At 45.1% G+C, this 24,423-nt stretch overlaps 1 protein-coding gene across 1 annotated transcript in view; it reads right to left on the bottom strand.

The window, feature by feature from the left end:
* The window catches only part of HHAT (hedgehog acyltransferase), a 651,154-nt gene extending 627,881 nt beyond the window's left edge, over window positions 1-23,273 (bottom strand). Inside the window, exons 1-2 of the mRNA XM_082249768.1 lie at window positions 23,153-23,273; window positions 862-980 (exon numbers count right to left, since the gene is read on the bottom strand). Of these exons, the coding sequence (XP_082105894.1) occupies window positions 862-964 (103 nt within the window). The 5' untranslated portion in view covers window positions 965-980; window positions 23,153-23,273. The remainder of the gene's footprint in view (window positions 1-861; window positions 981-23,152) is intronic.
* Between the last annotated feature and the right edge of the window lie 1,150 nt (window positions 23,274-24,423).

Raw genomic sequence — 24,423 nt, forward strand, 5'->3', positions numbered from 1 at the left:
CAAAAAGTAATTTCTTTAGTGTATTCACATGAAAAGATATAATAAAATATTTAAAAATATGTGAGGGGTGTTTAAACGTGTTGACCAGACCAAGCACTTGAATACATACCTCTGTGCTCTCACAATATGTATTATATATACTGTATGGTATTAAAGGGAATGAAAAGACAGAAGATTTTTAACAGAAAAAACAGCAGCCCCCCTCAGCCTCCGTAATACTTACCTGAGCCTGTCTTTATCCAGCGATGTTGCTGGAGTGTCCAAGCTGCCTGGGACTCCCCTCCTCATTGGCTGAGACAGCAGCGCGGCGCGATTGGTTCCCGCTGCTGTCAATCAAAAATATTCAGCCAATCAGGAGAGAGAGGGGATGGGGCCAGGTCACGGCTCCATGTCCAAATGGATACAGGGAGCTGTGACTCGGCTTGGGTGCCCCCGTAGCAAGCTGCTTGTTGTGGGGGCACTCAACAGGAGGGAGTGGGCCAGGAGCTCCATCCAGGGAACTGAGAAAAGGAGGATCTGGGCTGCTCTGTGCAAAACCAACTGCACAGAGGAGGTAAGTATAACATGTTTGTTATTTAACAAAAAAAAAAAATGTGACTTTAGAAACACTTTAAATCACATTGTTGTATGCTATTAGGCATCTTTTATCTGTATAAACCTAATAAAGAACCTTTTTAAATCGACATGCATTGTGTGATGTGTTCTTAAAGGCATATGTAAAGTCCCACCCCTTTTACCTGTGCTCCCCCTCTCTTCCATTCATTTTGGGATGATGCCAATGAGAACACGATATGATATTGCATCTCATTCTCAGTCCACACTATATCTTTCTTACATGACTAAAAAAAAATGCTGCATTACCTCTGGAAGACAAGTAGACCTCATAGAATGAATAGAAATGAACCCCCAGGGAGAGGAGGAGGTATATTTTGTACTCCCATGCAGACAGCCGCTCACGTTTCATACTGTTAGGGATGGACCTGGAAAAAATGTATTTATTTATTAGAACGCACAGTCTACCAATAGTGCTCCTTCATTGTCACCCTATCACACAAAAATCCCCATGAAGACTACAATTAGCTTTTTCAATGCATAGTGTGCTCACTGTTGTCACCATTAGGAAACCCACCTTGAGAAGTCAGCCATTAATGGAGAGCATGTAGAAAGGAAGTGGCTGTAAAAAGGCTGCATAAAATCTGCATCACCGGGATGCAACAAAGAATTAAAAAGGTAAATCTAATTTTTTTTTTTAAAGTGGCAATTGTTTACTACACACAGGGCTCAATTCACTAAGCTTCTTTCACACGGCCGCTCCGCTGCTTTAGTCCGCTGCGGGACTTTTTTTTTTTTCACGGAGCGGATGACATTTGTGTCATCCGCTCCGTGTGCCCGCATATCATCCCATCCGTTTGCGGATGATATGCGGACATAATGTAAGTCTATGGGCATTGCGGATGTCAGCGGATGACACCGCTGACATCCGATTTTCCTTCCTTTCTGTTTTTTACACGGATGAAAAAATAGGGTTCTGTTCCGTTCCAAAAAACGGAACAGAACTGAAAGGAGGAAAATCGGATGTCCGCAGTGCCATTCACTTACATTATGTCCGCAAAAAAATAGGATGATTTGCGGACACACGGAGCGGCCGTGTGAAAGGACCCTTAAGAATAGCCCATACTAATATACTGGTTTTCAGGGATAGAGTTATTCAAAACCTGGAGAAAATCAATGTTCATAAGATCTATTAGGAGAGGCTGTTCTCCTCTGGCCTTAAAAAAACTTCAAAGTCAGAAGAACCTTATTGTAAGGCCTGCTGACATGGGAGGGGGGTGTTGTATTGACTAGGGAACAATATTTAAGTCAGATGTATAATATTCTGGACGCTAGAGATACATACTTTCCTCTTCCTAGAAATCCCACAAAGGAATATCTAAAGGAACTGGAGAGTCTAATTAGCAAAGGTAATGCATTGGGGATCTTGACAAAAAAGGAGAGAAATGTTTGATTCCAGTAGGTCCTAGGATACCCGTGATGTACTACCTGTCTAAGATTTACAAGGATTCGCATAATCCACCAGGCAGACCGATCATAAGTGGGATAGTGTCGTTGACATCCAGGATTGCGGAATATATTGATACCTTTCTGCAACCTTTGGTGATAGACACCCCAGCATACCTCTGTGACACTAAACATGTCCTTAATGAGCTCACAGACTTCAACTATAAGAAGAGAATGATATTGGTTACTGCCGATGTCACCTCCCTATATAAAAATATAAAGCATGAACATGGTCTCAGGGCCTATAATACTATCTACGCCAGAATTCCCCCATCCCTCCTAAGCAGAGAAAGTTCATCTTGGAACTACTAACATTCGCCATGTCTCATAACTTCTGTTGGTTTCAGGATAAGTTCTTTCTCCAACAGAAGGGGGTAGCTATGGGGGCTAAATTTGCCCCCAACTTGGCAAATTTATTTATGGCTTACTGGGAGAAAGATGCCATTTATAATCCGAGATGGGATGGCTTGGCTTTTTACAGAAGGTTTATAGATGATATTCTGCTCATATGGATGAGGGACGTTGCCTCATTAGAGGTGTTCATGACCAAATTGAACACAAATGAGCAGAAAATCAAGCTGACCGTCTGTACTAGCTTGGAGAGAATTTATTTCTTGGACCTGTCTATAGAGATTAGGCAAGGTAGGTTGGAGACTAAAACCTTTTTTAAGGTAACAGACAGAAACAGCTATATCCCCACCACCAGCTGCAATTACTCGCCATGGCTTCAGAATATCCCTAAGGGACAATTAATGAGAATTAGGAGGAATTGTACCTCTGCTGAAGTGTTTGTTGAACAAGGTCTAATTCTCAAAAACAGGTTCCTGGAGAAGGGTTATAATGAGGAATTCACTGACAAGGTGATAGATGAGGTGGGCAAGATGGATAGGAATACCCTACTGAGTGAAAATAATAAATTAGTGTGTCCTTTCATCACTTCTTTTTCCACACAAGCCCATCAGGTTAAACTGATTTTCAGGAAAAGATGGGACATTCTACAAGCAGATCATAACTTGAGGGATTTCCTTCCAGAACAACCCAAGGTGGTCTTTAGAAGAGCGCCGAATTTGAGGGACAAAATTGTCCACAATGTGTTAGATCCCCCAAACCAAAAATGTAATTGCTGTGAGGTTTAAGAGGTTTTTATCCTTGTAATAAATGTGTCATCTGTAGATTGAGCCCCACTAGGCTGGAGAAAACAGTAAACTTTGGTTCACATGCAACAGGGAAAATGTATGACATTGACACGTTCATTTCATGTCTAAGTTCGTTGTCTATCTCTTGGAATGCAGCTGTAAAAAACAGTACGTGAGCGGTAGAACGAGGAGGCTTAGAGATAGGTTGAGGGAACATGTCTATTGTATTAGAACGGGCTATAGGAAACATAGCTTGTCTCTACACTATAGGCAACATCACAACAGGAATCCTAGCTGCCTGAAATTCACTGCTATAGCTCTTATAGACCCTCACTGGAGGAGTTGTAATAAGAAAATTGAGGTCTCACGATTAGAAATGCAGTGGCTATATGAGCTCAAATCATATTTTCCATTTGGTCACAATGTAGAGTGGGATATTACCTTTTTCATCGATAACAGGTGGTCCCACTCTATTTTGGACCAGGGCTTGCGGTTCAACTCCTTTCCTTGTACTCAGGCCGCCATGAGGGGGGTACAGCCCATACAGATGTAGGGGGCCCGGGCGTCCCGAGGGGACCAGTCCCGAGGGATGCCTGGGCTCCAAGTTGACACCTCCCCTTTTTCCTTTCCTCCCCTACACTGGCAACTAGTCCAGAGTCTCGCTGGTGCCACTGTGCACTGGCTCCTGACTCCCAGCCTCCCACTGGTGGCCGCTGTCAAAATGAATGGTTGCTAGGACCGCCTGGCATCCTAGCAGTCAATCATATGCATTCACAGGCAGAGGAGGAGGAGGATGTAACTTGGTGGTCAGGCCTTGGGGGCCCAAGCCTAAAGCTGTGTAAGGGGCCCCAAAATGTCAGATGGCTGCCCTGCTATGAAGGGTTTTTTTGCTACACTTTTTTTCGTCCTGCTCAGTATGTGAGCAGGGGTTAAGGGTGTTTTGTTTTTCCTCTTATTAGGTGTCTATACCATATCTGTATACTAATATTGGGGTCATTAAATTGATGCATGACTATCAAGATTCTCTTTAATATATGAATGCTGTTTACAATTTATATTAGAGGGTATTTATTTAATACAGATGCTGCCTTTGTGATATTGATTTTATTTTAATATGTGATAGATATATTTTTCAATCCTGGTCCGGTTTCTAATTACAATCCATGTCCGTCCAGTATTTGAAGTCCTAAGTAAAATGGCGCTATAGTTATAGTTACTGAGCTACGAATCAATGGCGACCGCTGGGCCTTGATTGATGCGGCTGTGCAGTGCAGATATAAGGGCCTTGATTGACGGATGATGTAAGCCCCTTGATGATCGACGATTGGTCGGAAACACATTGGACGTGTACCACTACTGTTAGAGCGTATTTGCTATGGACAGTCGCGCCGCTGATGTAAGTTACGGCTCTAATTTTATGTATGTTCATGTGTCTTTTAATAAACGGATTGGGCTTTACGGCTAATCCTCGGTTCTTCTCTATATCACGGTGTGAGAGTGAGTGAACTGGGTGCTGAGTATCCGTTAAGTGAAGATTTGAGAGTGAGCTGGCCCTGGATCCTTGACACTAGTCTGTTACAACCAGCTGGGCTGTGATATGTGAACAAGTGAACAAGTGTATGAAGGGAGGAGATTTGTGGCTATATCTATCCTGGCTACCTTTATGCTGGTTGAACACCAGGAGCTGGTGAGTGTCCACTGCATGGGGGAAGCAGGAAGATTTTTTACAGAACTTTTTAATCAGCTTCTCTCCATTACGGGTGTGCCCCTCCCCTAACAATAGTGTGTGCTTCTTGAGACGGAGTTACGCTATGTTATGTATCTTGATATTGTTTTCTATGCTTCACGACTGAGGGATGATTTGAGAATTATTCCAGCTCATGAGTGATTTACTGCATGAAGCCGCGTCTTTACTATTGAAGAACTAATTTCTTCATGTTGTGAACAGTTTTACAAAGCTAAGTGACTATATTTGGTGTTGCAAACTTTTTTACTATTTTTGTTCCAGAACTGTGTCTCTTGTTTGTTTGCGAGCTGCCACATACATGTGTGCAGATGCTATTTTAAATTTCTCTTTTTGACCAGTATGAGAGAGTGAGAGCGATAACACCAAATTTACCACACCTGCTCCCCATTCACACCTGAGACCTTGTACCACTAACGAGTCACATGACAACGGGGAGGGAAAATTGTTAATTTGGCCCAATCTGGACATTTTCACTTAGGGGTGTACTCACTTTTGTTACCAGTGGTTTAGACATTAATGGCTGTGTGTTGAGTTATTTTGAGGGGACAGCAAATTTACACTGTTATACAAGCTGTACACTCACTACTTTACATTGTAGCAAAGTGTCATTTCTTCAGTGTTGTCACATGAAGGTATAATAAAATATTTACAAAAATGTGAGGGGTGTACTCACTTTTGTGAGATACTGTACATACTGTATGTATATAGCAGTAAAGGCATATCATGAGATGCAACAACAGCTAAATAATATTAAACCCGGAGTGAAAGAAGGGAAAGCAAAGTGAAGAGGCTGGAATAAAGCTCGCTACAAAGCCAGTATGCAGTGTGTAGGAGTGGGAGAGAATGGAACAGTGGGGGGACGTGAGTGGGACGGAGCAGCGGGAAGGCTGATGGGTAGGTAACACAATGCAGCAGGTGATACTGGAAATAAACAGCACTATTGACTACAGAATAAACTGGCCGGGAATGTCATCTAGGACCGCTAAGCCACATAATCTCTCCTGAAGCTCCTACTGTGTCATTCTGGGAGGAAAGAGTCACAGAAAGACAGATAACGGGAGAATGCCAATGTGGATAGTGAGCGCATTGCAGAGCGAGTTCTACAGGGAAGGTTGTAAGGTCCACACCATACTGAAATCTGACTCAGAGAGCCACCCCACAAAGTGCCTCGAATTTCTACGATGGAGTACATGATCTGCAGCTTATTAGAGGTGAGTTCCAGTCCGTAAAAAAAAAAAAAAAAAAGAAAAAGAAAAGTCAGCAGCTACAAATACTGTACCTGTTGACTTTTAATTTAAAGTGGAGTTCCACCCAAAAATGGAACTTCCGCTATTTTGCTTCCTCCCCCCCTCCGGTGCCACATTTGGCACCTTCAGGGGGGAGGGGGAAACGGGTACCTGTTTTTGACAGGTACTCCTTCCCCTCTTCCGGGACACTGGCCGCAGGGCAGTGTTCTGCAAGTTCGGCTCCCTCCTCCTTCCGCCTACCGCCGAGCCAATAGAATTGTGCAGCACGCTTCGCGAATGCACAGTAGGGTCCCGGGCATGAAGCTGCAAGGCTTCACAGCCGGGTTCCCTTTCCCAGAATGGCAGCGGCAGCACCCGAGAGCCGATACCAAAATCGGCTTCAGGTGCCGACATTGCTGGACTCTAGGACAGGTAAGTGTCCTAATATTAAAAGTCAGCAGCTACAGTATGTGTAGCTGTTTACTTTTAATTTTTTTAGGGGAAGGCGGAACTCCTCTTTAAGGACACTTACCTGTCCAAAGATCCGGCGATGTTGGCACCCCTAGCCGATTTGTCAGTCGGCTTCGGGTGCAGGCGCCAGCATCTTCAGTAAGGGAAACAGGAAGTGAAGCCTTGTGGATTCACAGTCTGTACCCTACTGCGCATGCGCAAGTCACGCTGCGTTTTCTGAATGGTCCCGCCATCCTGCGGGACTTGTGTGTGTCCCAGAAGGAAGTGGGGGGAAGAAGGAGGGGCCAGAAATGACGTACATTGCTGTTCACCTATCTTACCAGGAAGTCGGAGTGGGTACCTGTCAGAACCAGGTACCCGCTCCCCCTCCAAAAAGTGCCAAATGTGGCAGTGGAGGGGGGGAGGGTATGAACAAGCAAAGCTTCCCCTTTAAAGTGACTCTGCTGAACTCCAAATATAAAAGTCACAAAGTATTCATGCTCTGCAATTATTAAGGGCTCATTCACAGCATATCCATTGAGCTGTGTCGACCTGCATTGATTAAGGGAGGCTCAAAGCAAGGGCAGATAGAAAACAATTGTGTTCCATGTGTGCTGTGTCCTCTATAACACTGCGTTGAGGTACGGTATGCTGCTTCAAAACTGTCAAGGCACGCAAGCCGGTGGCAACTAGCTAACCGAGGTGAGGCCCCTGACTGGGGTAGGACGAAGTGAGGGGGAGCTTACTTTGAGCAAATAAGGCAGACTGTGATAAACTTTTCACAGCTCACACTACCTCTGGACACCACTAGAGGGAGTCTCCACTACAATCTAGCTGACTTATAACAAAATGTGATCTGACACATATGAAATATGTCTAATTGCCTCCTTCCATAATACATATAGAGAGAAAAATGGAGACCAAATGGTGGGACTTTAAATTAGGTCAATTAGACACAGATTTTATTAATATTCTTGATAAATAAGTATAAATATATGTAAAAACCATTGACATATTCATATAAATACAGATATATACAGAAGAATGACATACAGCAAGATATACATTACATATTGAAAAATAAAAATAGGTACAATATTGAAGGATCAAAGATAAGATCTCGGAGGGTAAAAAAATCAATATGACATCTTAGTGTCTGTCAATTCATAATCTATATATATCAAATACAATGGGACATTTGAGTTAAATGTAGGCTCAACGTGTTTCATGGACCTCCGTCCATTCATCAGGAGCTTTGAAAAAATATAATGTATCTAAAAAGAAAGGGGATTTACATTTTAATCCATTATTGTATCAGAATATTGAAAATAAATGAAGGATATCTAGTGCAGGATCTGCATAGAATGATACCTTGACTAATTTAAAAAATCTAGCTGACTTACCATGCACAGGCAGATACAAATCTTACAGGCAATGTGGTTCACTCTAAGGGTTGGGGACATAGGTGTGCGCTGAGAAGCCACTCGGCTGTCATTCCAAGGAGAAGGAGGGGATGTCCCCCCCCTCCCGCCGCTTTCTGCGGCTGCCTGGGTCTCCTGTCCCACCGGGAGACCCGGGCATCCTACCTTTACCGCTGCCGTCTGATCGGGTCTCCATCTGCACCACCGCCGTCTGACCGGGTCTTCATTTCTTTGAAATCGGCGCCGTCAGGTACCCGGAAGTGATGTCATGGCATGATATCACTTCCGGGTACTGGTGGTGCCGAATTTAAAAACTTACAGCATTCAAAAGAGCCAAAGTGCAGAGGAGGGGTTTGGGGTCTTTTAGACCCCCCAGATCCCTCCACCACAGTACCTGTAGACATTAAAAAAAAAAAAAAAACATCGGTATCGGCAGTAAAAAAACGATATTGGTCGATCACTACTAGCAATTATCACACAATTCCAGGATTCCTCCAGCTATCAATACGAGCTAGAATCCCTGATTACTCTTCTTACTGTCCACACACACACCAGACACACACAACAAACAGTAGCTTGCCACCACCTAGAAGTTTGCCCACTGTCTGGTCTGCTAGGCAACCATACACCCACCGATCTCCATCTGGAAGATCTGATAGCTTACAATCTGCATAAAATCTGCCAATACACAGTACAGTTGCATACAGTTTAGCAAGGAACTTAGACCAAGCACATAATACAATGCAACAATGTCTCCAGGGATAGGAGTCCTAGCTTAAAGTGATTGTAAAGTCTTGTTTTTCTTTTTTTTTTAAATAACAAAAAAAAAATTGTTTACAAAAAAAAAAAGACAAAAAAGTACGTACATATTTGGCTATTCGCTATGAAAATTAACGAGAAAACAAAATAAAACTTTTATGAAGATTTATCCTGTGACAGGAGCATGCCAGAAAGATCTGCAATCAGTTAGACCGGCTCCCCTTGAATCACGCCATCCATAAATCATGGTCCTCAAGTTATTGGAATATGGATGTGGACTTTAGCCCTGGCCAATCAACCCTGGGGGGGGGAGGGGTGTTCCCTTTCCAGTCCACGGGACGGTTCTGTGTTCTGAAGTGACCAGGGATAAATGGGCCAGGAATGGATCCGATGGCTCGGTCGAGAATAAGATTTTCAACAGCAGCACTTAAGTTTGATCACATCAAGACCAATCACTGCTTGGCTGTCGCGCACAGCCGCCATATCATGGTTTTGGGGATTTCTCTTGAATTCTACATACACTGCACATACAGTTTTATATGTACACATACCCAAATTGTGTACAATCAGAAGGAATTATTTTAGTCTTCCTGCAACTAATAGTTTAGCTTTTATGAGACATAATCTGATCTTTGACCTACTGTAAATTGATGGTTAGAAGACATTTGGGAGCCTCTAGAGTGAATAGACCTGGTGCCCTGCTGGGCCTGCAGATGATTTGGCTAGAACCCTCCTCTGAGGCTTCAGGAAGGTGAAAATCATATTGGCACCTAGGTGACTAATTTGGGACCATTTATATACTGAATTACCCCACTTGCTTACTGGGCACTTAAACCTCTTTCCTGCCCAGGCCAATTTTCAGCTTTCAGTGCTGTCATGCAACACTGTACCCATATGAAATGTTTCTCATTTTTTCACACAAATAGAGCTTTCTTTAGGTGGTATATAATCACTACTGGGGTTTTTTTTTTATATTTTTTTGCTAAACAAACAAAAAAGACTTCAATTTTGGGAAAAAAAAAAGTTTTCATAGTTTGTTTCTCCTTCATTGATGTGCACTGATGAGCACTGATAGCACTGATGGGCACTGATAGGCAGCACTGATAGGCACTGATAAGGCAACACTGGTGGGCATTGATAGGTGGCACTGGTGGGCACTGTTTAGCAGCAGTAGGTCTGGAGTGTGTGGGACCGATGTCCCATTCAGACAGTAATCGGCTTTTTTTTTCTCCCCGCGCTGTTAGCGTGAGGAAAAAAAAGCTGATTACCAGCTCTGCTTATATCACGTGATCAGCTGTCATTAACTCGTTCATAACAGAGCGAGTCGTGTGCGCCCCGCAGGTCATGCACGGGATGACGTACATGGACACCCTCCTGGCAATTTAGGCCCGCGCTGTAGCCGTCTTTCGGCTATAGTGTGGGCAGGAAGAGGTAAAAGTGGTTGTAAACCATCACATATACCCAGTGAAGTGAAAAGCCTCAGATGATACACAGAGATGAAACAAATCCTTTTACATACGTTTTACTTGTTTATTTGCAGTCTTCTCTTGTCTAAAAGCCTTCAAAAGTGCAGATTTACAATAAAATCCTTATGCATCTGCAGTTACAGCTTTTATATATTGTGTGAGAGCTGATTGGAGGAAAGGGATACACCCCCATCCACATAGGCAGAGGAATAAAGGATCATGCAGAGCTGTATTCTGAATAGATAAGCCGTGTGCTTATCTCCCTCCCCGACACAAATTTTATCTCATGTATCAGGAAAACTTCTCAGAAATGACTTATGTTAAAAACAGAGGAACGAAGCCCCAGATAGAAATGACACTTAGAGCTTTGGAGAGAGATACGTAAAACACTACAGATATAAGTGCTTAGTTCAAATTTTATGACTGGGGTTTACAACCACTTTAAGAGACTATGGTGTCTTTAAAGTGATACTAAACACACACTGTTAAATTTACATGCTTCCCTTCTATTTCTTTTTTCAAATTCTTTATTTAGATAAACAAGGGCACACAACACACATTTAAGAAAACAGTAATAAATTGCAACAGAAGCATAACTTGCAACAGGTAAGTGAGAAAAGTATTGCAGAGCATACGGTGATTGCAATCAAAACATTGAGAAAGTAACGTATGGGAAATCAACATACAGGCTACCATGAAAAAAGCATAATTCACATCATCAGATGGATAGAGCTATAAGTCATCGAAACCACAAACTGGTGTTCGGCCCCTTCTATTTCTGTATGTAGATGATAATTATAATAAAAAAAAAAAAAAAACATATAAGTACCTTTTTCCTAATCTATATAAAGTTGTCACATGGCCCAGATCTTTCCCAGTCGGTCTGCAGGGAAACATAAGCAGGGGGAGCTTCTAGTCCTCTGCTGCTGGTCACATGTCCAAAATAAAAAACAGCCTTTGGAATACAGAGTAAAAATAAATAAGGAGTATCAATAAACTGTTTTAAATTGTCATACAAATATACAGTATATTTGAAATCAAATCTTTATTATTTTGTGGAAATAACATGGTGTGGGTAGATTTTTGCCAGTCACAGTCTGTGTCTTAGAATAAGAGGGAGGGGAAGCCTTCATCAATCTACATGTAATATCCCGCCTTCATTGTGTTTAGCTGGTTAGTGGGCATGGAGGGGAGGGAGGGAGTGGGCTGCCATTTACTACTGTGTATATGACCACATGTGACTCTATAGTCAGATATAGGGAGGAAATGCTCAGCATAGAAACTCACTGAATACTGAGCATGTGCAGAGTTGCTACCACAGCTGCAAAATCCCTGGCTGAATTGGGGACTTGAGTTATGTCCAAGGAGGTGCATGACATCTCCTGAACCTTTTTCTATTATTTATATCTGAGGTTTTTTGGCTCTGCCGCAGCATACACTGACACTGGGGGCTGTGAGAGAGGCAAACAGGACAGCTATGCCCTCCCTTCCCCTCTGCTGCCCATTCAGAGAAGCCTTTGTATTTTGTAAATGAGTTCACATAATTCAAAGACTTCTGTGATTGGGCAGGAGGAGGGGAAAGGCGGGCATAGCAGCTGCACCAACTCCAATGTTGAACATGCTCAGAGTCGGGCTCCCAGAAATACAATGATAGCATAAGACTGTCAGATATAAATAACAGAGATAAGCCCAGGAGATGTCATGCACCTCCTTGGACTTAACTAATAGCGTGCCTAAACTTTTTTTTTTTTTTTTTTTACAAAGGAGCTAAATTCCTTGAATTCAGCTTCAGCAAGCATTCCGGTACGAATCTCAGCAAGAACTGTTTTCTCTTTTGCTACACAAAGGGGAAATACTTTGATGCTGATTGTGCTCCAAAAAAAAAAAATATATATATATATATATATATATATATATATATATATAATACACAACTCGTGAGGAAACATTACAGTGGGAGGGAGATGCTAAAAAGTACAGGGAGATCCCTCTTAGGAAGAACAAACAAAGCTGAACCACTTTTAATCGATCCGTATTACAGTAAAAGATACCAGGCCGATCTGTACCTAGCTGAGCAACACAAGGTAGCAGCAATCGGCTTGCTGAGGAATTCTAGAAAATAATTTACTTGTATACGTTTGTTGCCCTCTAGTGTTTGTTTTATTATTCAGAGTTTAAATCATTTTGCTACTGGAGCTTTTCACATACACATTAAAATGTGCATTTTTCAACTTAACAGAGAAATATGGCCAAAGCTTTTTTGGTCATACTTCTCTTGTGGGTCACAGAAGCGCACTTTGTTTTGCACTCGTTTGACCCAGATTCAGCCGACAGCAGGTGTCACAAAGCTGCTCCAGGCTCTAGAAGGATCCCAACCGTATTGTCAGGATCCACCCTGATGCCTGATCAGCAGCTGCCTAAGTGTCTCAGCACGCAGCTAAAAGCCTAAGCCAGCTGCTCCCACCCCTCTCTTCCACAGTACTCCAGTAAATGCTGGGGGGCAGAGAAGAGAGCAGTGACGGACAGCGGCGTCACCCGGAAGTAGGAGCGGGTACCTGTCAATATCAGGTACCCACTCCCCCCGAAAGGTGCCAAATATGGCAGCGGAGGGGGAGGGGGGGGGGGACAAATAGGCAGGGCTTCCCTTTTTGAGTGGAGCTCCACTTTAAGCACGTACCTGCACACTGTCTTCATTCAGAAACAAGCACTTGCATGGCTGTCGAATTGGGACCAGGGTCTGTGTCCATGGAACCGCTGTGTGCCTACAGATATAAATGGGACTGTCTGCACGCAGATACATATAACACTTATGCATCCCGTAAGGGCAAAGATGGCCCTTGGAGCGGATGTACGCTTAAAGTGTTTGTTCCCAACATTTCATATTCCTGATATGTGCCTGCTGTACTTGAATGGAAAAGTATCCTGTATTGCTTCCTTTGTGTGAAACCCCTGGTGTTCCTGCCAGTCAGGCTGCTTTCCTATTAAGAACCGACCATACTAAACAGGAGAGCACATCGTGGTCAGTTCTATAGCTGTGCTGGGAACTCAATGTCCTTTCCTCCAATGATCAGACTTGTCCTGACAACACCCCGCCTTGTTTCACAGCCATTCACTGAGAAGCTCAGTGTGTTGCTGCTTCTCCTCCCCCAGCTCTTATGCAGCTGAGAACAGAGGGAATGTGATCATGATATAGCCAGCATAAGTGACAGCGGGTGCAGGTAGCTGTCATGCATAATATATTACAGTCCTGTTTGAAAATCTGCAAAACAGCGCTGTAGGTCTTTTTAAAAAAATGTTTTCTTTAAATAAAAATGTTGATCTCTGAGGCTACATTCACACCTGAGCGTAGCGTTTTTCGCGCGTTTTTTACCGCGATTTTTGCGGCGATTTTTACCGCGATTTTACCGCGATTTTTACCGCGATTTTTGTGCAGGCGTTTTTAGATTGAATAGAGATCAATGGAAAACGCCTGTAATCTGCCCAAAAAGAAGCTCATGTACTTTTTTGAGCGTTGGGCGTTTTGTATACAGCTTCAAAACGCTCAGATGTGAACAGGGGCCATTGAAATGAATAGGATTTGTCATGTTGGGCGTTTTGAGAGCTGATCCTAGAGCAGAAAAACGCCCCAAAAACGCCCCAAAACGCCTACATGTGAACGGAGCCTTAGTCTGATGATATTTACCAAATTCAACCTCTAATAGTAAATACAGTATATCTCTTCTGACTGTTATTCTCAGAGAGGATGAGATATTTTGTTCCCCAACCATAAAGCTGGATATTTATAAGTAACTACCACTGCATAGAGATATTCAAGAATAAATTGTCTTTACTTAAAATTCACATATTAACTAAAACTATACACCAAACTTTTTTAGAGTTTTTTTTTATCTGATTAATCAAAACTATAATTGGCCAACGAATCCATTATGAAAATAATTATTAATTGCTGCCCTACTGTGGGTTACTTCTGCGACGAAAGACACCAATGTTGAGGGTTATTATTGCATCCACTGACACCAATGCTGGGGGTAATTGTTGCATTCACTGACACCATTGCTGGGGGTTATTATTGCATCCACTGACACCAATGCTGGGGGTTATTATTGCATCCACTGACACCACTGCTGGGGGTTATTATTGCATCCACTGACACCAATGCTGGGGGTTATTATTGCATCCACTGACACCAATGCTGGGGGTTATTATTGCAACCACTGACACCAATGCTGGGGGTTATTATTGCATCCACTGGCACCAATGCTGGGGGTTATTATTGCAACCACTGACACCAATGCTGGGGGTTATTATTGCATCCACTGGCACCAATGCTGGGGGTTATTATTGCAACCACTGACACCAATGCTGGGGGTTATTATTGCAACCACTGACGCCAATGCTGGGGGTTATTATTGCAACCACTGACACCAATGCTGGGGGTTATTATTACATCCACTGGCACCAATGCTGGGGGTTATTATTACATCCACTGGCACCAATGCTGGGGATTATTATTACATCCACTGGCACCAAAGCTGTGGGTTATTATTGCATCCACTGGCACTAATGCTGGGGGTTATTGTTGCATCCACTATATAAACAAAAGTGGGCTATGTGGGACTTTAGGTGAGACACCAGCAGGTATGCCCAGCGTCTCCATCCCTGTATCAGAAAAAAAAATAATTAAAAAGGATTAAGAGAGGTGCATGGAAGCCAGCCAGCCCCCAGTCTGATGTACTCACCCTCCAGTCTGCCACCAACCAAGTAGACCTGTCTCATGATATAAATAAAGAACAGGGGTTTAGTTGACACGCATTTGCAAACGCATGTGTAAGCTGCAGGGCCACTACACGGCACCCTGTTTTACCTGCAGTCCTAACACTTTTAATTTGAGTGTCTCCACACTGGGAGCACATGGCTGCTAATGGATTGATAGGAGGCAGGTGGGAGGGAGCAGCCCAAACCTCCCCCAACCCACCCCCACCCATGACTGGTCTAGTATCTCAAAACTCTCAAAGGGCTATGTTCTTGCGATGGTACAAACTGAAAACGACCAGCTGAGAAGCATACACCTCCAACCCCTTGGTGGATGCAGTGTAAAACACAGATTGGGACTTTATATGAGGCAATTGGCCTGTATAGCACAGTGCCTCCATCCCTAATTTCATAAAATATTTGGGACTTTACATGAGACAAGCAGGTCATGCTATGGTCTCCATCCCTGTATATGAAAAAAACTGGGGTCAAATCAGCCTGCATCCACCAAAAAACGCACGAAAATCGCACGGTGGGACTTTAAATAAAGCACCAGCCTGTAGGCAAGGTGCCTCCATCCCTGGTTACATAAACAAAGTGGGCTATGTGGGACAGGGTGCAGTGTAGTGGCCCTGCAGCCTACACATGCGTTTGCAAATGTGTGTCAACTAAACCCCTGTTCTTTATTTATATCACGAGACAGGTCTACTTGGTTGGTGGCAGACTGGAGGGTGAGTACATCAGACTGGGGGCTGGCTGGCTTTCATGCACCTCTCTTAATCCTTTTCAATTTATTATTGCATCCACTGACACCAATGCTGGGGGTTATTATTGCATCCACTGACACCAATGCAGGGGGTTATTATTGAATCCACTGACACCAATGCTGGGGGTTATTATTGCGCCCACTGACATTAATGAAGGAAGTTATTGCATTTACTGACACCGATGATGGGGGATATTATTGCGTTCACTGATGCCAATGTTAGGGGATATTATTGCATTCACTGACACCAATGATGGAGGTTATTATTGAGTCCACTGACACCAATGTTGGGGGTTATTATTGCATCCACTGACACCAATGTTGGGAGATACTATTGTGTTCACTGAGACCAATGATGGGGGTTATTATTGGGTTCACTGATATCAATGTTGGGAGTTATTATTGTGTTCTAATGACACCAATGATGGAGGTTATTATAGCGCCCACTGACACCAATGCAGGTGGTTACTATTGGGTCCCATAACACCAATGATGGGGTTTATTTTTGCATTCACCAAAACCAATGACAGAGGTGATTATTGCGTTCATTGACTTCAATGCTGGGTTATTTCACTCCAACTTCTTCAATATGCTTTGTGATATGCTGCAAAAAATGTAACAACGCCAAAATTGTTTGGCATTGAGGTGTGAAAATGCGCTGCTATTGTGCATTCCTCTGGTTGTGTCGAGGGCCACACTTGGACACATTTTCAAGTTGACTTCCACTTTTCTTGTTAAACTTTGTGGTGTAGTACCCACACCTGAAACAGCAGGTGTAAAAAAAGAGCAAGCACAAAAAAAGTGCACGGGTTGCACACATGGTCCTCCTCCGAAGAAAAAGGACCCTGAAATTGATCCCTCTGGGCACAAGACTCCTGATAGGTACTGGGATACACTTGCTCAACCCAGCCAAAACCAAGCAGAACCCCATTCTTCAAGGGACCTGCCGAAGCGAGGTGCACCCATGTAAATGTTGGGGCTCCCCCAAATTGAGACCCCATGGGGAGGAGAGAACCTGACCATAACGCCATGTGCACTAACCCCCCTCCAAGACTTTCAGGGTAAGTCCAAGGACGTACTATTAGGAAACAAAGTGCACTTGTGCTGTACCATGAACTTTTCTGGCACCCCTGGACTGCCTCTCCAGGGGAACGAGGAACATGAGCACCACAGGCTTTTCTCATTTTGGGCTGGATGACGCTGGACATCTGCTGGCTTAACCACTTGCCGTCCACGTATAGTCAAATGACAGCTACAGCACGGCCAGCTAGTTCTGGGAGGCTGTCATATGACGGCCTCCCGTGATCACACCTGCTGTCTTCCAGACACTGCTGATCATAGATCGAGGTAAAGGGCCAATAAACGGCTCTTTACTACGTGATCAGCTGTATCCAATCACAGCTGATTGTGGATGTAAACAGAATCCGGTTATCGGCACGCTGACAGCGCGAGGAGAGGAGAGTCGATAACCGACTTGTGTAAAAGGGACATCTACACTAATTATTAGGGCAGTCCTAACAGTGATCACCAGTGATCCAATTAGTGCTGCCAAACAGTGCCCACCAGTGCCTCCTTATCAGTGTTACCAATCAGTGCAGCCTATCAGAGCCCATCAATGCTCATTAGTGCATCCTATCAGTGTCACCTATCAGTGCCCATCAATGCTCATTAGTGCCTCATCAGTGCCCACCACTGCTGCCTCATCAGTGCAAATCAGTGCAGCCTATCAGTGCCCATCAATGCTCATCAATGCCTCCTCATCAGTGCCAATCAGTGCAGCCTATCAGTGCCTCCTCATCAGTGCTGATCAGTGCAGTCTGCAGAAAAATGACCTATTTGCAAAGTTTTATAACAAACTATGAAACAGGATTTTGTTTTTTGCTGTTTTCAAAACTTTCATTCTTTATTTGTTTATTTAGCAAAAAATAAAAACCCAGTGGTGATTAAATAACACCAAAAAAAGCTATATTTGTGTGAAAAAAAAAAAAAAAATATATATATATATATATATATATATATATATATATATATATATATATATATATATATATGTATATCATACAGGTACAGCGTTGCATGACCGTGCAATTGTCATTCAAAGTGTGAGAACTAGAGATGAGCTCGGGCGTGTTTGAGTTTCCATGTGCCCGATCCCGCCAGGAAGCCGTCACTGCACTCCACTAATCCCAGGCAGTGAGACATTTCCTGGTCTGTGCAGCTGCGGATCAGGAAATGTATCACTACCTGTGATTAGCAGAGCGCAGTGTCGGCTTCCTGGCCGGATTGGGCATCTGGAAACTCAAACACGCCCGAGCCCATCCCTGGTGAGAACGCTGAAAGCTGAAAATTGGCCTGGGCAGGAAGGGGGTGAACGTGCCCTGTATTGAAGTGGTTATGAGTAGGGCTCTATCAGACTTGCTGCAGCTTCTAATGCACACTATAAAAAGCTCACAGTGTGCAGTGAAGTCAGAGGAAGCCATTCCACTAGGGTTGCCTCCTCATCCCTTTAAACCAGGACACATAATTACACAGGTTCTGTGGCTGATTAACCACTTACCGACTGCCAATCGCCTATTTACGTCAGTCCTTTGACACTAAATACCAGGGTCATGGCAGCAGATAGCTGCCATAACCCCGGTATTTTTAAAAACGGCAGGCAATCAGCTTTCAGATAAGGGTGGTCCCAGCGACAGATTCGCCGTGGGATCACCCTTAAGGTGCGGTGGAATAGGTGCCCCCTCCCGCCGCGTTCCGGCCGTTTTCCCAGCTTACCGGACCTGCGGGCAGCGGGAAAAACGATCCGGTCCCAGATCCTCTGAGACAGGAAGTCGAGTGAGGACAAGATGGCCCTGACTCGACTCTATGGTCTTGGAGGACCGGAGTGACGTCAAACGTTGTTGCCTAGCAACCGGTTTAAAGGGCTGATATTTTTTCAACACTTTTTTTTTTTTTCCTTTTTTAGTGTAGTTGTGAGATCTAAGGACTTTTTGACCCCAGATGTCACAATAAAGAGGACCTGTCATGCCTATTTCTATTACAAGGGATGTTTACATTCCTTGTAATAGGAATAAAAATGATCACATTTTTTTTTTTTTAAACGGTGTAAAAATACGAACGCATACGCAAGTCCCGCCCACATATGTAAATGGTGTTCAAACCACACGTGAGGTATTGCCACAATCGTTAGAGCGAGCCCTAGACCTCCTCTGTAACTCTAATCTGAAAAAAAAATTGCGTTTGGAAGACCGCTGTGCAAATACAGTGTAATAAAAAATATTGCAACAATCTCCATTTTATTCTCTAGGGTCTCTGCTAAAAAAAAAATATATATATATATATATATATATATATATATATATATATATATATATATATAATGTTTGGGGGTTCTAATATTTTTCTAGCAAAAAAAAAAAAAACTGGATTTTTGACTTACTGTAAAATCCTTTTCTCTTAAGCTCATTGACAGACGCAGCCTTCTTGATTAATATCAGTAGGGTTATACTGCCTCCTACAGGAGTAGGACACTAGACAGGAAAAAAGTTCTGGCCACACCTATGGGCAGTCCCAGGGGGTATACCCTCTCTCTCCCTGCTATAGGAGTCAGTTATGTAACAAAGCAGTGTCAGAGACTTATACCAACCCAACTCAAAAATAGAGGGGCGGGTGCTGCGTCTGTCAATGAGCTTAAGAGAAAAGGATTTTACGGTAAGTCAAAAATCCAGTTTTCTCTGTCGCTCATTGACAGACGCAGCCTTCTTGATTAATATCAGTAGGGACGTCCCAAAGCAGTGCCACAAATGAGGGGTGGGATAACAGAAATAAAAATCCAATCCAGAAGGCCAAACCAGAGCCAACCAGAAGCACAGAAGACTCATCGAAACAAAAGGATGAGACCCACCTGAAAAACAAAACCCCCAAGGTAGACCAAAGGTCTCCTCAAACAGCAGCCTGCAAAACCTTGCGGCCAAAAGAGGCATCCGCTGATGCGAGCACATCAACCTTATAAAACTTTGTAAAGGTACGACCAGGTAGCCGCCTTGCAAACCTGAAGCACCGACGCCTGATGGCGGTAGGCCCAGGAAGCACTAAGAGCCCGAGTGGAGTGCGCCTTAACAGGGAACGGAGGAACCCGACCCTTAATAGAATAAGCCTGCACCACCATCTGTCTGATCCATCTGGAGATAGTCGCGGCAGACGCAGGCAACCCCTTTCTAGGGCCATCCGTGATCACAAAAAGTGAGTCAGTCTTACGAAAAGAGTCAGTAGTAGCCAAGTAAACCCTGATCGCCCGAACCACATCCAAGGAGTGTAACGCAAACTCCCGAGGATAACTGGGCTTAGGACACAGGGAAGGCAACACAATATCCTCATTCAAATGAAAATCTAAAACCACCTTAGGAAGAAAGGATGGATTCAGACGAAGAACCACCAGATATGGGGAACGACAGGACAACGCAGCCAGTTCCGACACCCTGCGTGCAGAAGTGATAGCCACCAAAAAGGCCACCTTCTGGGATAAAGTAAACAAGGGAATCTCCCTAATATTTTCAAAGGGAGGTTTCTGGAGAACCGACAACACCAAATTAAGATCCCAGGGCGGTAAGGGGACGCGCACTGGAGGAACCAGGTGCCGCACCCCCTGGATGCCAGAGGAACCTGTCAGCAAAAAATTACAAAATTAAAATTTTTTTTTTTTAAAAGAATCCCCCAGCGCTACAGCGCCCCTCAGTGGTCATGTGCCTCGAGACCCCCGCAGAGAGAGAGAAGAAAGACCCCCAAAAGGCTCACCACACGATGCACCAGAGTTCAAAGCAGGACTGCTCTCAGCGCTGTCTTACATGACAGGAAGTCCTGTGGAGTGATTTTCCCGGGTCTAGGGAGAGGCTCCGCCCCCTTACACGCCCTCAGTAACTCCCACAGCTGCTCAGCTCTCAAGCAAGATGAGCTGGGTGTACCAAGATGGCCGCTGCCATGCAGAGCACATGTAGGCTACAACAAAATGGCGGCCCCGTGCGGTCCGCAGTGCCAAAAAGGGGACCTCCGCGTGCCTTCCCACGGATCGATTGGTGGATGGACCTGAAAGCACAGGTAGTAACCCCCCCGCACGATCGTTTAAAGTAACACCGGCGGCGCACCCCACCGCCCCCATCTGCGGTCTGTAACACAGATTGAAGGAGGGGACAGATAGGTGGGGGGTGCATAACAGGACAGAGGGGAACCCGGGATCATGAGGGTCCGACCATCCCAGGGAGGGGCCCGCGTCCACCCCAAAACCCGTCAGGGGGAGAGGGGGAACATCCTACTCACCATACCGGAACAGGCGGGCGCCAATCTCCTGACAGAACCCCTCTCCACCGAGGTGGGGGGGCTGTCGGGCCAACAAGGACGCCGCGACTCAGGCTCAGACTGGTCGTAGGCGACCTGGCGAGACGTTTAACTCGCGGGGCCAGTCCCCGTCCAGTGGGACTATGTCGCGGCCGACCCAGCACGGAGCTATGGCCTGCACGCGCTCGTAGGCCGGCTGGGGTGACCACTGGATCTCAACATCCAGCCCGTCGCCCAGATCCGGCATAATTGCTTGAAGATCTCACAGGAACAACTGGAGAAAAAAGCTAACAAAAAAAAGATTTATCTAAAAAATCTTGCCAGGACCAGAGATCCCAGCAAGGAACTTATGTCCTTACTCCTGACTAGGCAGAAAAAAAAACTGACATCCTATAGCAGGGAGAGAGAGGATATACCCCCTGGGACTGCCAATAAGGTGTGGCCAGAACTTTTTTCCTGCCTAGTGTCCTACTCCTGTAGGGGGCAGTATATCCCTACTGATATTAATCAAGAAGGCTGCGTCTGTCAATGAGCGACAGAGAAAATTATTTTAGCTTGTAAACACCAAGTGTCAAAAATAGGCCCACCCTATAGGCAAATGGTGGCGGGAAGGTGGTTGCATTATCCTGACCGGACGGGGGGCGCGCAGAGCGGTGATCGGTGATGTGGTGTGTCACTATGACATACCGCATCTACGATCTCGGTAAAGAGCCTTTGACGTAGGCTCTTTACCATGTGACCAGCTGTGTCCAATCACAGCTGGTCACATAGTAAATAGGAAGTGCCGCTGATCGGCTTTCCTCAGTTCGTGCCTGACAGGCATGAGTAGAGGAGACAATCTGCGGCTCTGCTGACAGGGGGGGCCTGCACTGGTAATCAGAGCATTGATTATCAGTGCAGACCCTTGGGGGGGGGGTGCCACTAGAACCACCAGGAATGCCCACCCATGACCCCAGGGATGCCCACCATGGCCACCAGGGATGGCAATCAGGGCCCGCCAGTGCCCTCCCCATCAGTGCCGCCCACCAGTGCCCATTATTGCCCACCAGTGCCGCCTAGCAGTGCCCATCAGTGCCACCTATCAGTGCCCATCAGTGGCGCCTATCACTGCCCACCAATGCTGCATATCAGTGCTACCTATCAGTGCCGCCTTTCGGTGCCCACCAATGCTGCATATCAGTGCCCATCAGTGCCACCTATCAGTGCCCATCAATGTCACCTATTAGTGCCCATCAGTGCCGTCTATCAGTGCTCACCAATGCTGCCTATCAGTGCCACATATCAGCGCCCATCAGTGCTGCATATCAGTGCAGCATATTAGTGCCACCCCATCAGTGCCTCCTCATCAGTGCAGGAAAAAACGTATTTATTTACAAAATTTTATAACAAACAAAACTTTTTTTTTTCAAACTTTTCTGTCTTTTTTTATTTGTTTAGCAAAAAAGAAAAAACCTTGAGGAGATCAAAAAAGCTCTATTTGTGGGGGGAAATGACATAAATTTGGTTTAGGTACAGTGTAGCATGACCGCGCAATTGTCATTCAAAATGCAACAGCGCTAAAAGCTGAAAATTGGCCTGGGCAGGAAGGGGGTGAAAGTGGCCGGTATTGAGGAGGTTAAGGTGGTAAATAAACTCACTTGGTGCCTTATCTGCATTATATCAGAGTCTGTGTATTTATATCTGTCCTAGATTAAAGGGATGAGGTGTCAACCCTACATTCCAGTCCAGGAGAGAAGCCTATATAACGGTACAAGGAGGCAGGCTGGAGGTCAATCAGCAGTGTAATCCTGGAATAAAGAAGCCAGGGGATGAGTACAGCAGCCAGGCAATCAGCATTGTATGAAGGATGTAATAATGGTATGATTAGCCCTCCAATCACAGCTCAGTATACAGTCACCAGACACACTGACCACAGCGCCACCTAGCGTGTATAAAATAGAAGTGGCAGAGAACGGACAGTCTCTAACATGTATCCAGTCCATGATACGGGGCCAGAATTACTTTCCCCGCTTCTCTTCACCTGACCCCCCTCCCGCCTCTCACCTGAAGTAGCGCCCGCACACCTCACACCGGCCGGCACATGCGCGGTACGTCGCACGGCCAACAAACTAATAGGTGGACCGCCGCAGACTTCCAGCGGGAGTGTACTACGCATGCGCCGGATGCCAGGCAGATTCTGCGAGCCTGCGCACTTCTGCTCGCGGGGTGTATGAAGTGTTCTGATTTCTCTGACGTCATGTGTGCGGCATGAGTGGGGTGACAAATGTGTGACTGGGGGCTCTGTCCTCCTTCACTGGGTGTGAGGAACTATTCTCAGCCACTATTTATAAATCACACTGGAAATACTTGGTAGAGCAGCCTGAACAGCCAACGTGTTGCAGTGCAGGAGGGTGCAAGACATACCACTGCATTGTAAGGTCACCATAGTGCACTGCATAGCATTGTCTAGAAATGATACAAGTGGCGTTTTAATAAAGCTGTGAGAAAAACAAAGCAGACAGTGCGATTGGTGCTATGGCAACATGTCACACGGCACACTGCTCTGCATTACTCCTTACCCCCTGTACTCCGCATTACTCCTTACCCCCTGTACACAGTACTCTGCATTACTCCTGACCCCCTGTACTCTGCATTACTCCTTACCCCTACACTTCACATTACTTCTGACCCCTGCACTCCGCATTACTCCTGACATCTACACTCTGCATTAGTCCTGATCCCTACATTCTGCATTACTCCTAACCCCTTACATCCAGCATTACTCCGGACCCCTACATTCCGCATCACTCCTAGCCCCTACACTCTGCATTAGTCCTGACCCCTACACTCCGCATTACTCCGGACCCCCTACATTCCACATCACTCCTGGCACCTACACTGCATTACTCCTGACCCCCTGCGCTCCGCATTACTCCTGACCTCTGTACTTCGCATCACTCCTGACCCCTGTACTCCGCATTATTCCTGACCCTTGAAGTCTGCATTTCTCCTGACCCCCTACACTTCAGAATACTTCTGACCCTCTACACTCTGCATTACTCCTGAAACCTGCGCTCCGCTTTACCCCTGATCCTGGACTCTGCATTACTCCTGACCCCTGCACTCTGCGCAACCACTGACCTCTGCACTGCGCATCACTCCTGACTCCTGCACTCTGCATTACCCCTTACCCCCTGCACTCCACATTACTCCTTACCCCTGCACTTCGCATTACTACTGACCCCTGCACTGCATATTATTTCTGACCCCTGCACTCCGCATTACTCCTGACCTCTGTACTGGGCATCACTCCTGACCCCTGTACTCCGCATTAT

This window comes from Pelophylax lessonae (assembly GCF_965119305.1).
Source record: "Pelophylax lessonae genome assembly, chromosome: 3".
NCBI classification, from domain to species: domain Eukaryota; kingdom Metazoa; phylum Chordata; class Amphibia; order Anura; family Ranidae; genus Pelophylax; species Pelophylax lessonae.